Below are 16,802 nucleotides of genomic sequence, written 5' to 3' on the forward strand. Positions count from 1 at the left end.
ATGACAAGAGCTACTTTCCCTATAGACACAGTGTGAACGAGCTAGGTGAAAAACAATTAAAAAGGCACTAGTGGGTGGAACACTTGTCCCCATCTCATTGTTTTCCATGCACAATGTACTGTATATAAATAATAGAACAATTTAATGAGTAGGACCATATTTAAACAACACTTTTGTGTTTTGCTTTTAATGCTTAAAAAACAAACACAGGTAACATTGCAAGTGCTGGGAACCGCACCCTTATGGCCCAATTGAAGCTTTCTGACAAGCAACAGTTGTTAAATTACAGATTATCCCAGCAATCCTGACAGGGATAAAACTAGTCATACAGTCCTCAAGCACAAACATTAGCCTCCCACTCCCAGCAACTCCCTTCCCTGCAGACCATACAGTAGCCCCCCCCCCCACACACACACACACACACACACACACACACACACACACACACACACACACACACACACACATACACACACTCAACGCACATTTTAAATAGCTTCACACAGGAATGCCTGCTTATGTCCACACACACACACACGCACAAACACACACACACGCACACACACACACATAAACACACACACACACACACACACACACAGACACACACAAACACACATGGACTTAGAGATGCAGACACACAAACACACCAGCTGCTATGTGCAATTAAGAACCAAGAAGACCTACTCTAATTTACACATCCGCAGGGGTCAATAACTCATTAGGGTGGAGGAAAGGCAGAGGCAGCTGAGGAAGATGACGTGGTGGGAGATGGGCTGGGTGGATTTGGGCTGTTCACCTGAGGGTATCAGCATGTCATTGTGCCTAGAGGTCACTAGGACGATTCATGACTTCATTAGCAGCATATCATAAAACATGCCCCGGTGTTCGCAGGCCTGAAATAGGGTACTGTGTGTAATTTGCCTGTTTTATTCGTCTCTAACCTTTTTCTGCCTTTCTGGGATTTTTATTGCTCATCCTATTGGCTTTTTATTTATTACCCTTTTATCGCTTGTCATGAACTTTGCATCTCGTTGAAATGCTCCATAAAAATGAAGTTTATTATGAGGTTAAACCAGACCTATGTCCTACTACCAACACAGTGCAGAGCATTGGCCTATATGATTGTCTTTAAAGGCATTGTAGGCATTGAAGCAAATATTCACAGAGGATTCATTCTGCTGTTATTTCTGCCTTAAACTTACAAAATTGCTTCAATAGTTTCAAATGTTTTCAGTTTCTTTTTCTTGACCCGAATCAAATGGCAGCTGCCCCTTCACTTCTACCTTAACAAGCCCTGGCATGTCTCCAGTGAAGGGGACTCATCTGTTTAATCATCTAAATCAGTGAGCTGGACTAGACTAAATATAGAATACAGAAAACAGGCGGAAGTGTGGGCTGCACCAGTGTACTACAGTGGACAGACTGTTACTGTCAATGGATCAAATGTTAAAAAAAAAATTGTCTGTGTGTGTGTTGTGAGAGCTGCATGAAAGTCTGAAGGTTTATCATACTGTCTGTGTGTGCTGTGTCTGTGCCGGTGAGTTACAACACTAAGCACACTTGAGGACCTGTTTGCAAAATGTATCGTGTTACACAATCTAATCCCAAAGGCTTCAGCGTCATTTCGGTGTTAAAAGTTCAAAATGTAGACAGACGCTATCTGGCTGTACAGATTAAGAACCTGGTTATGTATTATTATTACTGGAAGAAACTGAAAACACTGTCTGCATTATCATATATATCCAGATCAGCAGTTTCCATCTTTGAACTGATGTCCACGCAAAATGCCACAAAAATGCCAGATGAGTTGTTCAACCTTGTTGGGGACATATGCTAATTACTTGATCCAAAGAGTAAATCCATAAACGCACAGACGATGTAATTAAATCATCTGCACAGCTCTGTGTCAACACCAATCATTTGAATGACCTTGGAACTTCTTGGAATGGAGCGTGTTCATGAAGTGTGTCAGCACCTTGAATGGAGTCATTCTGACCATCCCACTACACCTCAGACCACAAAATGACTAGTCTTATATCATTTATCTGTCAATGTACTATGAGAGAAACAGGATTATATATATATATTATATTATAATAATGTAGAATTCATTTTTTAGATAGTTTAGAATTTACAAACCGAAGCCAAATGGACGAAGAATGAAAGAATGAATGAAAAAAAATACTATGCATTTTTTTAATGTCACACACACATAGGCTTACTCATTTTCTAAAGCAAATATTACCATGTTTTGTAGAAAAATCTGAAATTCAGAACCTTTTTATGAAATTGCTTTTTACATTACATGATATGTAAATGCTTAATAACCCCTTTGACTACCTTTTAAATCAAAACACTGTGGCTATTTGTACTCTGACAAGCTTGCAACTAGTCTGGCATCCAACTCAGGTGGGACGCCTGTGTTTGGTGCCATTTGGCAACCGCTGGAATATTTAAATGCCCTGATACATAGCCCCTGGGCCTGACTGCTCAAACTGAACACTGGGTGTGCTCTGACATGCTCAGCATACACTAATGGGACTTCTGACAGTCTTGTGCATTCATCCTACAAAAACCCAGCATTGTGCCAGAGGGGGCCAGAGCCTGGGTGTGAATGTAATGTACTGGCTGAAGATCTGCACAACGAAAGGCCACAGGTCTGACTCTTGCAACATTTAATGTGTCCATCAGCAACCACTTATAGTGTCAAACTGCCTTTGAACAAGACACTGGGCCACTTCTTTCTTTCTTGTTGCAAATTACAGTACTTTGAATAAAAGCAAAAGCTGTGGTATTTGTTTTAAGATAATGAATCTGTACCTAATTTCTGTTAGGATACTGCGTAAAGGGTCAAAGAGAATGTCCATTTTCTAGAAGCTCAGCAGCTGTGTGTGCTTAACCATGACTCTGAACCCATGTGTACTCAGCTGAAGCTGGAGAAGATCTACAGCCAAGTGACTATAGTTTAAAAGATACCAGAAAACTGTAACCTGCACGCACACAGGGGCTTAGGAAAGTGATGTATGCCAAGATGTTGAAGGCTCTGGTGCTGTCCATGGTGCTGAAAAACTTAATTTGCAAAAACGGGACCGAAAAAGGCTCAGAGGGCACATGCTTTGTATGTTCTAATAGTAGATCTGAAGCCAAATTCAGTCCCCGCAGCAACACATGCTTCACAGTGGACGCATCTGTCTCAATTCCCCTCGGAGATGTGTTGTGTTATAGAACAAAAGAGACATTTCATTGATTATGGTTATTTTGGAAAATGTCAGTGTACAGTGCAGCCCGATGATGTTGACCTTTCAAGCTGTGCAACTTCGTTGAGCAGCATCACAGAACGATGCAATCCAAGAAACAATATTAATCACGATTTGTTGCAGATCTGAAATCCGTATTTATGTCTCTTAAAAAAATAAGCCCAAATATTGAAATTAACATACATATAGCCAAGCAACCACGTGCATGGCATCCCGTAAGAGTTTAAATAGCAAAGCAAACAACGATATGGCTCTTACCCCCCCAACTTATTACTTATTTTTTGTTCTCTGTATTAAGGATTTTCAAAAGAAAAAAAGGAGGAAAACGTCAAAGGATTGTGTGCATTAATGACACCAGAGGAATTCCACGTTCATTACGACCGCAACAGAAAATAAGACATCTTATTTGTTTCATGATTTGTATCATATACAGTGATATACATTTGGGGTGCGTCGAATCGTGAGGTTTCACGGTGTGCAGCGAGAGGAAACGCAAACATAAGCGTTACCTTGAGGTTCTGGAGATGCCGCCTACTTGGACTACCATTACGCATTGATTAGTCTCCCCACAGTGAAGCAGCAGAGGAATTTCTGGGTGCAGATAGGACCACTCCTCTCTCTGCATATGATTTTCTCTCTTCTCTCCACAGTCGGGGTGATGAGGAGGGGGAGGGTGGTCTTGCAGTCGACGAGAGAAACAGGAGTTTATTGAGGAGTAGCTGCAACGCGAGGAAAAACGCATGCAACTGAGCACCGTTGCCTTGCGGATGGAAATAAGGGAGAAAAAAGACCGCACTTGGACGACTGACCACTTTGCTGAAAAACTGCTGCTCGAATTGTTTAACTTGTTGATGCGACGTTATTCTACTGTTTTTCCTCTATCATCCGGCTGCAGTATTCTCTTCCGAGGATAGGTATTTTTTATTAAACTCACCGTGGATGCAGTTTAAATAGCAGCCTTTCCTAAGGTGGGTGGTTTTCTTTTACTTTCAATCCTGCTTATTGATGGGTGACGTTTTCAAAATCCAATTCATATTCTGCCGCAATTCCATAACTGAACAGTTACAATGAGGAAAAGGCTTGAGAGTGATACAGTGATACAGTGCTATGCGCAGTGGCAGTATAAGTAAATGGGTTTTGTGTGTTTTCTTCACATTTTGTTTAGCCTAGAAGCTTCAGAAGCCTAACCGCCAGTGTCTCTATCTGCTGTTCTTCCTGCAGATGCAATTCATCTCTGAACCATAGCACTGTGATAACCGGAGCAGGGTTGTATTAAACACTATATGCCAGCATGGCAGCAGGTGTAGCGGCATGGCTCCCATTCGCCCGAGCGGCGGCCATAGGATGGATGCCCGTGGCGAGCACCCCGATGCCCATCCCTCCGCAAGAAAAGACGAAAGGCAAGGACGGGCTCATCATCCTCAACGTGAGTGGGACCAAGTTTCAGACGTGGCGAACTACTTTAGAGAGGTACCCGGACACTTTGCTGGGGAGCACGGAGAGAGACTTCTTTTTCCACGAAGAGACAAACGAGTACTTCTTCGACCGTGACCCTGACATCTTTAGACATATCCTCAATTTTTTCCGCACAGGTAAACTACACTATCCGCGCCAAGAATGCATAGCAGCGTACGACGAAGAGCTCGCCTTCTTTGGTATAATCCCCGAAATCATTGGTGACTGCTGTTATGAGGAGTACAAGGACCGCAGGCGCGAAAATGCAGAGAGGCTTCAAGACGACGAGGAGATGGACATGAGCAATGACGCACCGCCGGTGAACCTCACGTACCGGGAGTTCCTGTGGCGGGCTTTTGAAAACCCTCACACCAGCACCTTAGCTCTGGTCTTCTACTATGTCACTGGCTTCTTCATTGCCATATCAGTGATGGCCAATGTGGTGGAAACGGTTCCGTGTGGGGTTTTGCCCAACAGGTCAAAGGAGATGTCCTGTGGCGACCGTTACGCACTGGCCTTCTTTTGTTTAGACACTGCGTGCGTCATGATATTCACGGTTGAGTATCTCCTCCGCTTAATAGCGGCTCCAAGCCGGTACAAGTTCATGAAGAGTGTGATGAGCGTCATTGACGTGGTCGCCATCATGCCTTACTACATTGGCCTGGTCATGACCGATAATGACCAGGTGAGCGGTGCTTTCGTCACACTGAGAGTCTTCCGGGTCTTTCGGATTTTCAAGTTCTCCCGGCACTCCGCGGGGCTGCGCATCCTAGGCTACACCTTGAAGAGTTGCGCTTCCGAGCTGGGCTTCCTACTATTCTCCCTCACCATGGCCATCATTATTTTTGCAACCGTTATGTTTTATGCAGAAAAGGGCTCCACAGCCAGCAAGTTCACCAGTATCCCCGCAGCGTTTTGGTACACCATTGTCACCATGACAACACTGGGGTAGGTGGCTGTATATATATTGTAAGTCCATTGTAAGATTGCTGAGTTTGTTTTTTAACTCACCATTAAGCACCAAAGCACTCAAACAGTATATTGCCTCTATGAAACACCCCCATTTGCAGCAATACACAGTCGTCAATTTTCTAATTTAAATATTACCGTGTTTTAATCCAAAATGTAATCTAATTTCGAAATGAATTTGTCTAATACTTGAGGAGTGGTAAATTCACGCACAGCCAAATTAGCAAACATTTTCGGTCATTGTTTGAACTAATTCTCGTGCGGCCACAGGTGTGCATCTAGTGGACATATTAACGGCCTCGAGCGCGGCTCAGCCAATATGACTGCAAGAGTGGTCTGTTTAATAGAGGCTTGTGTGCTCCATTCACTGCCTATCAATGAGCCTGCACCTCACAAGCCGCCCTTATCCGAAGGTTAGGCCTCGTCCTTGTCTGTTTTCAAGGTTCATTATTGGACGGGCTCTTTTGGAAAGGTCAATACAGTCGACACAAACAATGACCAGACATTGGAGGGGTCTTTTTTATTTTTTATTTCCATGTTACATGAGAGCTCTTAGGACCAAAAAAAGCTCCTAACTGGCCAAGATCCTGCATACCGCATTACAGGCCACACATGTGCAGTGATTGAATCAAAGGCAAAGCAGTTTACAAAATGTATAGTCTGCACACACACACACCCACACACACACACACACACACCCACACACACACACACACACACACACACACACACACACACACACACACACACACACACACACACACACACACACACCGCTTCCTCTCATTCTTCTCCCTCTCTCTCTCTCTCTCTCTCTCTCTCTCTCTCTCTCTCTTCTCTTTCTCCCTTTAACGAGGTATAGTACATATTTGAATGTTAATTTCATGCTCATGAACAACGTCAGCTGTACTATGTGCTGATGTAGCATAAAATAATTAAAAGTGGTTAAAGGATTGCATAAAATTAATTTGTATTGATGAACACACTCAACAGCTAAGATGCTTGCGTGGGTTATTATTATAAGTATTCTTCTTATTATTATTATCATTATTCATAGTTATTATTATTACTTCCATTATTCACTCACATTCTGGAGCAGTGCACTTTCCAAAGTGTTGAAAATAGTTGTCAGTGAGCCGACTGGCTGCCATTTGGTTTTGACTGCCTGAAGCACTATTATTAAATCATACAGTGGGAAATAATAAGAGGACCGTTTCTAATTTGTGCGTAAAAATATCCTGGTTTCTTCTTTACTCGCTGCTGCACGTATGAGATAGACCAGCCACTCAGCCAATGTTAGCCTTCATGCACTGCTCTTCACTGATGAAATGTGGTCCTGTTGAAATAATGTTCTCTTTTAATTTCAAAGTCATAACATCACAGATCAAACATTGCAAAACAAATTGCCACTGGCTGTGTGTATGTGTTTATGTGCTTGAGACGTGTCAGGCATAATTATGCAACTACAAAGTTTAGATGCACACTTTTCTGTATTATTTTTGGTATAACTGATACAGGAGTGTTCATGTGTCATACAAACAAACTGAATTATATTCTTGATTTTTTATGTGTTTTATATGGATACTCCCTGATCTTCATATTTACATTGTTGCAGACACCTGGTTACCCTACCGCTTTGCAGGCAACATATCTTCTTCTGAATATTATTGTAATAATAATAGTTATTGTTTAGTGTCACTACGCCAACCTCTCTCTATCAACCCTCATGCAGCTGGTGGCACAGAGTTAGTGGATTTCTTGTCTTCTTAATGGCATACAAAGCTTTCCCCTGCACTCACTCAATACCCGTCAAACTACCACTCACCCTCGAAATGACCAATGAGTGCATTATCAGTGATATGCTCAATCCGGTGATTGAAGGTGCCAGCTCAAACGTAATGCTGCATTGGTCATGCTTTCCATTCAGATTCAAAGCACAGATAACAGATGAGTTGTGTAAGAGTGTACATTATTTATCTTTGGGGAGCTGGAAATCCTCTTTGTGTTGCTTAAGATGGATTTGAAAAAGATGTTCTGCAGTGGGAGAACAAAACTGAAATGTCCTTGGTAATAGGGACGTTTCCGTCACTCCATTGTGAACCATGACAGATTTGCAACCCGAACTGAAGCCTTGCAGTGGTGCAGAATGCGGCACAGTGGACCACCGATGGAGAGGCTGAATACCCATCACTGAAAGACAAAATCGGCTCCTTCTCATGACTTTTTATTGTCTTGAGGTGTGCTTTCAAAAAAACATACAACCCTACAGTAGAGCTGAATTGTGGTTGTCATTGTCTGCTGAACACACTGAAGTGAGGGAAATATCTCTTCTATTCTCCAGTAACCTTCAAATGCTTGTCTGATCAGGGGAAATGAGGTATTCTTATGGTTTGTTTCAGATCTCAGCATGCAGAAAAATGTATCCATGTCTAACAAATAGTTACTCAAGTCAGAAATGAATGGGGTAGTATTTTCAGTCGGTCACAAATAAGCTCTAAAGACTAGCGGGGGTTCTACTGGCTGTAACCTCCATTTGAGGCATTTGATTTCATTCTGATAGTCAATGGTGCTTTATGCCTGTATGGTATCATGATGCCTTTCCACTACATATATTTTCAATTTCCCTGACTCACACCCTGTGAAAGTAAAGACAGTGGCATGTGTTCTCTTCCCTGCTGATGGTCCATTGATTGTGCTTAAGCAGACGTGCAGACATTGGCAGAGCAGGGGCTCCTGTTCAGAGGCACTTGGCAGGCAGCCTGAATGTAAAGGAAGGGTGCCTGGAGACCAGCGGAGAATCAATAGCACTGTGCAGCTGCGTGTCACGCCTCTGTGTGTCTACTGCTCTGTGCCACCAAACACAGGACAAGACCCACTTATCCCTCTTTATTTATTGAGACTAATCTCTGTGGCTGCTTTCGGAAACCTAACAAAGAGGAATCTGTCTCTGTCAGAATGCTCCTGCCAAGATCTTCAAGAATTGTGTGACTGGGTGCAAAATATGAGATTTTTATCCATGGTATTGCATTTTGCAATATCTCTGAAAATTGTCCTAAGGTCTGAGAGAAGAATTTTGTGACTTGATTTAATTCTGTCCATTTAAGGCAGCGATAGATTACAAAATAAAGATAGCATTCCACTTTGTCAGGCTGGAATCAGGGGTTGCTGTGTTTTTTGCTCTTGTTTTCTCTAGATGATCCACACAGTCTGGGTAAATTAGCTGCAGAGGATTTTTTTTGTTGCTTCAGATCTTTTAAGTGATTTAAGGTGTAATGGAGTGCACTGCTGAGAGCAGCTGTGAAAACGACGGAAGTCAAGCGCAACCCACAAGGGAAGAGCAGCGAGAAGGACAGGGTTTAGTGTGGCACAGAGGCACACACGTTCCTCTGGACACAAACAGACATTACCTTTGATAGATATAACAGGCGTTAGCATCCGACGCAAACATTTCTTTTCAAACACACAGACTTTTTTCCCAATCCTCATATCAATATCCTTCTTTCAGCCACTGCCTCCAAAATAATTCTAAGAATTATTATTCAAATTACTGGCTTGTCATGACATTTACTATGCATTGTCCTGTGGTGCAACAAAAAAACGGCTGTACATTGTAGTCACTCAACATATGCAGAATTTATCACCATGTCGTTTGTCTGTGCTACAGCTCCACCCACCAAACATGACTGGAAAGGCCTGACAAGTGAGACCTATAAACCTCTCAGAATAGGATTTATAAGGCAGAGGAGACGAGGTTAACAGACATGAGGGTCACTGTCGGCCTATAAACCACCAGAAGTAGAACCATTATCACGCTTTCCAGTTTTGACACCTCAACCCCATTTCAATCAAAGCCTTCAATGCAAAGCATTAACTTCATACTTCAATATAGTGCACAGCAAATCTTTTTGAAGTTCAACCCCTTTACTACATGTCACATGTAATGGAAATATGCAAGAACAATCTGGAGGGCCTTTTACTGTTTCTGTACCCATGAGATAACGAATGCATCCTTGATGATATAGTACTTGTGCTGTTGGATAAATTTGCATGCCCCTTGTAGCCAATGCGACAGATTTTCTCTTGTTTTTTTTTTTCTGAGCACGACAGTCAGCAAGAACATTTGGTGTGTTTGATTATGTACTGCAATGGGTGTAATTTTTGTGTTCAGTAGAATACATTACACCACTTGGCATTGTGTATGTTATGCACATTATGAAAATCAGCAATCCATTATGAGCAATGTGATGAATTACTGTGTAAAGCAGAAGTGGCTGATGTGAGATGTGTAGGCTGCCATTAGCCTGCAGGCTCAGAGTGCCTCTCCAGGTGCTTTATTGGGGAGGAGAGGTGATGCTAATATGAGGCTGGTATAATGGTCCTGAAGTGACAGGTGACTTAATGAGGGGAACCTGGCACTGAAATGTGTTCTGTGCAAGCTACTTTTTGCCCATGCAAATGACTGAAAGGAAAGAGTATAAGTGAGGGCGGGAACATGCAGCCTTCCTCAGAGGAGATTAAGATCATTGTGAAAGACAGAATCTGTGGAAAAACAAACAGATGTGCTCTTTCTTTCTGCTAAATTGAAAATATGCAAGCTCCTGCATCTTCGTTATTCTCTTTGTTTTCATCACACTGAAACAGTTCCACACAGGCAGCTAGAGATTTTTAAAGGGTGTTGTGAAAGTGTGAGTTGAATGATTGATTAACATTTTATAGGCGTTCATATATTACAGATTTACTGAAACATATTATTAATAGGTAGAAACTTCAAAGACTTTCATTTTTATATGTGTATTTAAATATATATTACTTTATTTTATACATTATATAAATGCAAATATGTATACATATACAGTATATATACATTGAAAATGTATTTGTCAGTCAACCCTGAACTGAAAAATAGATTATAGCCAGTTGGTAGGTTGATGTGACGATACTGTGTGTGAACTGACTCTAAAAGCAGGCATGCGTCACTGCGGATGGTCAGATTGATAAATAATCTATATGGTAAGGACAAAATGCCTGTCCCTCCATTTGATTTTATTTCTTTGACAACCTGTGCGGGGGGCGGGGGGTTCAATAATTCACTTTGAATGTGCTGCATTAATCAGGGAAATAGTCTAGCATGTTATGCACTTGGGTCAGGGTAACGTAGTGTGAGGACATAAAATATGGTATCAGTGTTTTTTCCACTGCTCAGCATTTTCACCTTCTTCTTTGTATTGCAAGCAACGTCAAAGATTAATGGAATTTTCCAGAACAAGATTAAAGTTACTCCGAATGAATGCAGCATTACTGCATTAGGAAGTAGGGAGATATGTGAGAAAACACATCGCCTCAATTTCATTGTTAGAAAGTATTCACTCTGCCTGGTTCCACTTCCATCCAATCTAACAGCCCAGAAACCCTGACCCAGCTTGAGAGAATGAATGAAATGGGGAAAAATTGCCTATTATGTGACTGTGTCCCATCTTGAAAGTTGATATGTTGTAAAAGATACTGAATGTAAAGTGTACACCACGAGATCAGTGGATCAAATAGTGTGCAAATGATAAACCCAAGCCCAAAAGATATCTTCTCCTCTGGTGCTGCGTGGCTTATTTACATACTCAGCATTTACATACAGATGAAAATGACTTGTCTGGGCATGGAGATTAGTATGCAGCCACACATAATGCATCCTCATCACTTTGTTGAGATGTACAACAGTATTTTAAGTGGATAACATTGTGCTCAGCATTAGATCCATGCAATTGTCATGTCAGGATCACAATAACTGTAATCTACAAAAATTACTGTCAGACTGTATGCTGACTTTGTTATTCTAAAGATCTATTACTATTATTAGGGCCCGAGCGCCAACTCTAAAGGAATTATTATTCCCTATTTCTTTCAGTAAATGTATCTCCTTTTTGAAGGGCTTAACATACTCAAAAGTCTAGTGAAAATTTTAAGGGTTTAGGAATAGGCGCAGAATAATGGCTCGCTCCAAAATAAAAAAAATTGAGCCCCTGCAGTAACTTTAATGTAGACTAACAGAACGTGGTACACATATGTAGCATTTCAAGACAAAAAAGCTCATTGGAGCGATACTCCAAAGTCCTGCCTGCCATTTTGGATTGAAAGTTTGAAATTAGTGTGATTTTGGCCATTTCCACGTCGTACTTTAACAAACTCCTCCTAGACATTTCGTCCAATAAACTTCAAATTTGTTCTATACTATCTTAAGAACTTAGAGATGAAATGTTATCAAAAAAATAGTGTTTCGATTAGTGTAACTTGAGTGTAAATCCTCCAATTGACTCAAAACCTTTCAGGATTCATAAGAATCCAACCCTGATGACATGTACATGCCAATATTGGCTCAAAGTCATAGCGGCCACTGGTGGCAACAGAAAGTAGACATAAAAAATCAAAGTGCAATACTCTGACAAACTCCTCCTAGAGTATGGAAGTATGGACTTCAAATTTGATCTGTAACACCTCCACACCTTACAGATGAAAAGAAAGAACTTTTCGTTAAACACTGTGAGCGTGGCGTACTGAGCCGGCCCCTATACTTTAACCAAGCCCATGTACCCAGGCCACGCCCCCTTATGGCTTTTGAATCGTTTAAGGTAGAGTCTTGTGAGAGATATCATTGAACTCAGCAGTGTTCCTTTTTGATTGCTATGGTTTGACCCGCCCCCTATGCGTTCACCACGCCACTTACATAACTTATGACCCTTTTTACAATTTTCACACAATTTTGTGAGGTGTCATTGAACGCAACAGAGAGTTCCCGTTTTCATTGGTCATGGTTTGGCCCGCCCCCTGTGCTTTGGCCATGACCTTTTCACAGTCAATGAACTGTAGGAGGTAGAGTCTTGTATGAGGTATCATTGAACTCAGCAGGGATTCCCTTTTCATTGGTGAGGATTTGCAGTGCCCTGCAAATGCACGGTCACAAGGAGTGGCATCCGCCAGTAACCCTGACGCGCGCCGAGGAGCAAGGGCCCGTCCAACACTGCTTGCAGCTTTAATTATTATTATTATTATTATTATTATTATTATTATTATTATTATTATTATTATTATTATTATTCTCCATTGACACTGGTGCATACTTTTTTAATTGTTTACAGGGGCTATGCTATGGTGACTGAGAGATACAGGTCGCTGGTTCAATCCCCAAACCAGCAGTATAAAATTTGGGTGGGGAAAGTGAAAGAGCAGTGCTTGTCTCTCCCTCACTACCACCACTGAGGTGCCCTTGAGTAAGGCCCTTAACCCCTCCAGTGGAGCTGCTCAATGGCCAGCAGATCAGACTGTGGTTTTACTGGGCGGCTTCCAGGTGAAACTGTGTGAATGTGACAGACAGGTTGTTGCAAATTAGAAATTGTTCTCAATTGACTTGCCTGGATAAATAAAGGTTATATATATATATATATATATATATATATATATATATATATATATATATATTTTTTTTTTTTTCCATTACAAATCTGTCTGATATTTCAGAACCACAAACAACGCCATGGATTTCTCAATACACATTTAGAATACTAATATTTTAGGGCCATGGCTGGGGTCACACTTCAGTCAGATAAAGGATCAATAAGTCAGGCAGACAAGATTATCATATTCAACTAAACAACCCCTCTGCCCCTAGATGATGGCAGACAAACAAGGGGTAATTGTTTTTTTAATTTGTGGCACATTTCTTCATATAAACGATGTGTCAAGTTAGTGAATGAGTTTCTTGAAATTTTATTGTGTCTATTTGTTTGCAGTGTCTTTTTTAGTGTTTCCTTTCTTAATGCCACCCACCTGTTGTCAATATGGAAAAACATTTTTTTTTTTCATATGCTTGTGTTTTGTTTCCTGGCATCCAGTAGTCACTGCATTCTTGCGTCCGGAAAATAAATCATTTAAACCTTTCAGACATTTTTACAGTTTTTGTATAGATTAACAAACATTAGTCAGCTTTAGAGGTGCTGGTAGCCAGATTTTGTGACCTTTAGAGAGAGCCAGGCTAGCTGTTTCCTTGTTTCCAATCTTTATGCTAAACTAAGCTAACCACATGCTTGCTTTAGCTTCCTAGCATTAGTAATTTCAGCAAGTAAACTCAAAACAATTTACATTTACGTATGAGTGACAAAGCCCTCTGGCACCCATAGTTATTATGACAGGAGAAACAGAGGAAGGCAGGTGACTATAATAGGTTGACAAAAGTTCAAGTTCAACCGCTAAATGTTTCCTTGGAGAGAAATACTGCAGTCACACTTACCTGTTTAAATCTTCAAGGTCAGGGTTTCCCTGTAAGGTCAGAAAACAAATTATTAACTCAACTTGGTGTTGAGGAATGAATTGATATGAATAATTCCCAGATGGTCACATTAGCATTAGAAAAAAACAACTTGTGGAGTTAAACATATGCAAGTCACTGGCCTTGCATTTGTTACATTTGTGTTACACTTCAGCTAATCGGCATACAAAGAACAGGCAGACATTTTAAAGTCTGCTACGCCTGTCTGAACATTATGCTACTCCCCACATTGGAATGTTGTGAGTGCTGGTTGAGGGAGAAACAGTTGTTCTTTTATTTTTAGATGCCACTGAAACTATGATAAACATTGACTAGCATTTATAATGCTGCCTTTCCCAGACTCACTCGAGCCTTTGCCCCCTTCCTGACCTCAAAATCTGTTTATGATGCACAGATGTGGGAACAAAAGTTATGAGGAAGGTGATGATAGTCCAAACCGTCAATGTAAGGAGTTTGGGAGGGGTGAATTGCACTTTGCACAGATTTGTTCTCTCGGGCGCATGGGACAGCATAGCAAAACACAATATCTTGAAACGGTGCCAGCTTTTGTCATGCCAGACTGTGAGTATCCCTCCCCCTGACATTTGTCTCTTTATCAAAAACGCCCCTCAGCCAGCAAGCCAACATCTGTGATCAGCAGAGATTCAGAGATTGTAGCTAACAGCAATCGTCAGTGTGCTGTGGGAACTAAAAAGTATTCAAAGAGTGATGTAACTTCTGCTGGTCCGACACCTCATCTGAAGATTGATATCAGTAGATAAGACTTTAAAAATAAATTTGTGCTGTTTTTAAAACTTCTCAGCAAAACATAAACTGGGGTGAAATGAGAGAAATCCTTGTCAGTTACCTTAGTTTTAAAGTCTGCACACTTAAATGTTTACCATACATTTAATTCACTGTGACACACTTTCATTGTATGATAGTGTGTAATGTTAACACCAGTAACTGTCTTGTATCCTGGGAGAGCGTTGAAATCAATATAGACTTTCATGCACCAAAGACAAACAGAAGAAATAGCTTGCCATCAGTTTCAGAGAAAGAGGTGAAACTTTGATGTGAACACATTAATTGAAATTTGGTTCACAGCCCATTCATAATATGTCAACGTGACCAGCTTCACAGCACAGTCATGAATATTGATTCAGCCTGTTTGTAAGCTTAAAGCTTGGTTTCACTTTTGTCAGAGCTGATGCATCTTGTGCCAGTTTACAGCGCCAGGATACTATAATAAAAGCTCCTCATGATCAATACTGATCCCACTTGAATGAAATCTACAGCGTTTGCTGTGAGGCGGAATACAGATCTCCATGAAGCACACAAGTATGGCTTCCATTCGAGCTGCCCATACATGCCACTGTTAACCCAGTTTCATTGTTGAGCCTTTGCCACAGGCTCCATAGAATATTAGTTTCTGTATGCAGTCTGAATGATAAGAGGCTACGTCCCATTTCAGTTGAGGTATAAAGAGCTACCTCCTGCCTAGCTGGCAGGGAGGTCCTGCTGAGATGAGGGATGTCAGCCTGTCACCCTGACGCATGGCAGCTGTTTCCTGCTTGCCCCAGCTTCTATAAATAGCTAAATATATCACTTAATGTAGGCCATTTGGTCAAACAGAAACTAAACCGGGCATGTGCTCCGGGGCTACATTATTCTCTTTCACCTCAAAGTAATTTCTTATGTACAGGTGTATAAGTCTTTCTTGATATTTTCCTCTTCTTTACCTGTCTTCATGCGGTCTCAGATGGATTCATGACATATTAATTGGCATTCATATAGTTCTATTATGTTATGTCAAGTTCAGACCTTCAGACACAATCAGCTGACCAAGTGTGCAAATCTAATGCAAGTGCAATAGACTTTGTAGAGAAACATATAAATATATCTGTTATTATTCTGCTATCATTTATCATTACAACTATCAGTTGCTATTATAACACTTACTATCATGTGCTACTGTATACTGGTGGTGGACACAATACAGCATGTACAATATAAAGCATTCCAATACAATAGACCTGCAATAACTACCTGCTTGTGAAAACTGCTCTTTTTTAGCTGTTGGTTCTTGTCATAGAGGTATTCAAAATGTCAGTCACACACAACCATATGATTCAACTGAATTACCATAAACTATGGTCTTAAAGACTTACCACAGTGTTAAATCAACACTTCACTGCCAGAGTCTCAACAGGGATTGAGCATTAAATCTTCACAAAGGGAAATGGTGATGATGCTTTTATCGTGCCCGCCACCTGTAAATTCAGAGCAGCCACAAGGCAGGTTGAAGGCTTCACATATCAGTGTCTGTCTTTTGTCTGTATTTCAGCATAATTTACTATCCCACAGTGATAAACCATAGTATTTTTCAGGATTTCTGCATAAACAGACAGTAGTTGTTTTTTTAGCCACACTAGCAGCATGGTTCTATGAATGGCAATGTTTGTCTGTCGGCTGTTTGGCCCACCACATTGGTCCAGACTGAAATATCTCCCAAACTATTGGATGAATTTCCATGACATGTTGTACAGCTATTAATGGTTCAGAGAGGATGACGCCTACTGACTCTGGTAATCCTACAACGTTTCCTCTAGCGCCACCATGAGGTTGACATTTGAAGTTTTGGAACTGTTGAATGGCTTACCTTGAAAGTTTGGACAGACCATGTTCCCCTTAGGATGAGTTGTAAGAACTTAGTGGAAATTAGCAGATGTTTGCATGATAACACACTAAACTAAGATGGTAAACATGGTGAACATTATACCTGCTAAAATCAGCAATCTAACATTGTGACCATGTCAGAATGC

General features: G+C 41.0%; 1 protein-coding gene across 3 annotated transcripts in view; it reads left to right on the top strand.

Moving 5' to 3' along the window:
- The first annotated feature begins 3,796 nt into the window (after positions 1-3,796).
- kcnd2 (potassium voltage-gated channel, Shal-related subfamily, member 2) overlaps positions 3,797-16,802 on the top strand; it is a 32,798-nt gene continuing 19,792 nt past the window's right edge. The window contains exons 1-2 of one of the 3 annotated variants that reach the window (XM_032523811.1): positions 3,797-4,228; positions 4,482-5,663. In XM_032523811.1, coding sequence (XP_032379702.1) covers positions 4,552-5,663 — 1,112 coding nt within the window. In that variant the 5' untranslated portion in view covers positions 3,797-4,228; positions 4,482-4,551. Of the gene's footprint in view, positions 4,229-4,460; positions 5,664-16,802 lie in introns of those variants that run through there. The other 2 variants (XM_032523813.1, XM_032523812.1) reach the window with 2 other exon arrangements.

The sequence above is a fragment of the Etheostoma spectabile genome, chromosome 8 (assembly GCF_008692095.1).
Source record: "Etheostoma spectabile isolate EspeVRDwgs_2016 chromosome 8, UIUC_Espe_1.0, whole genome shotgun sequence".
Taxonomy (NCBI): domain Eukaryota; kingdom Metazoa; phylum Chordata; class Actinopteri; order Perciformes; family Percidae; genus Etheostoma; species Etheostoma spectabile.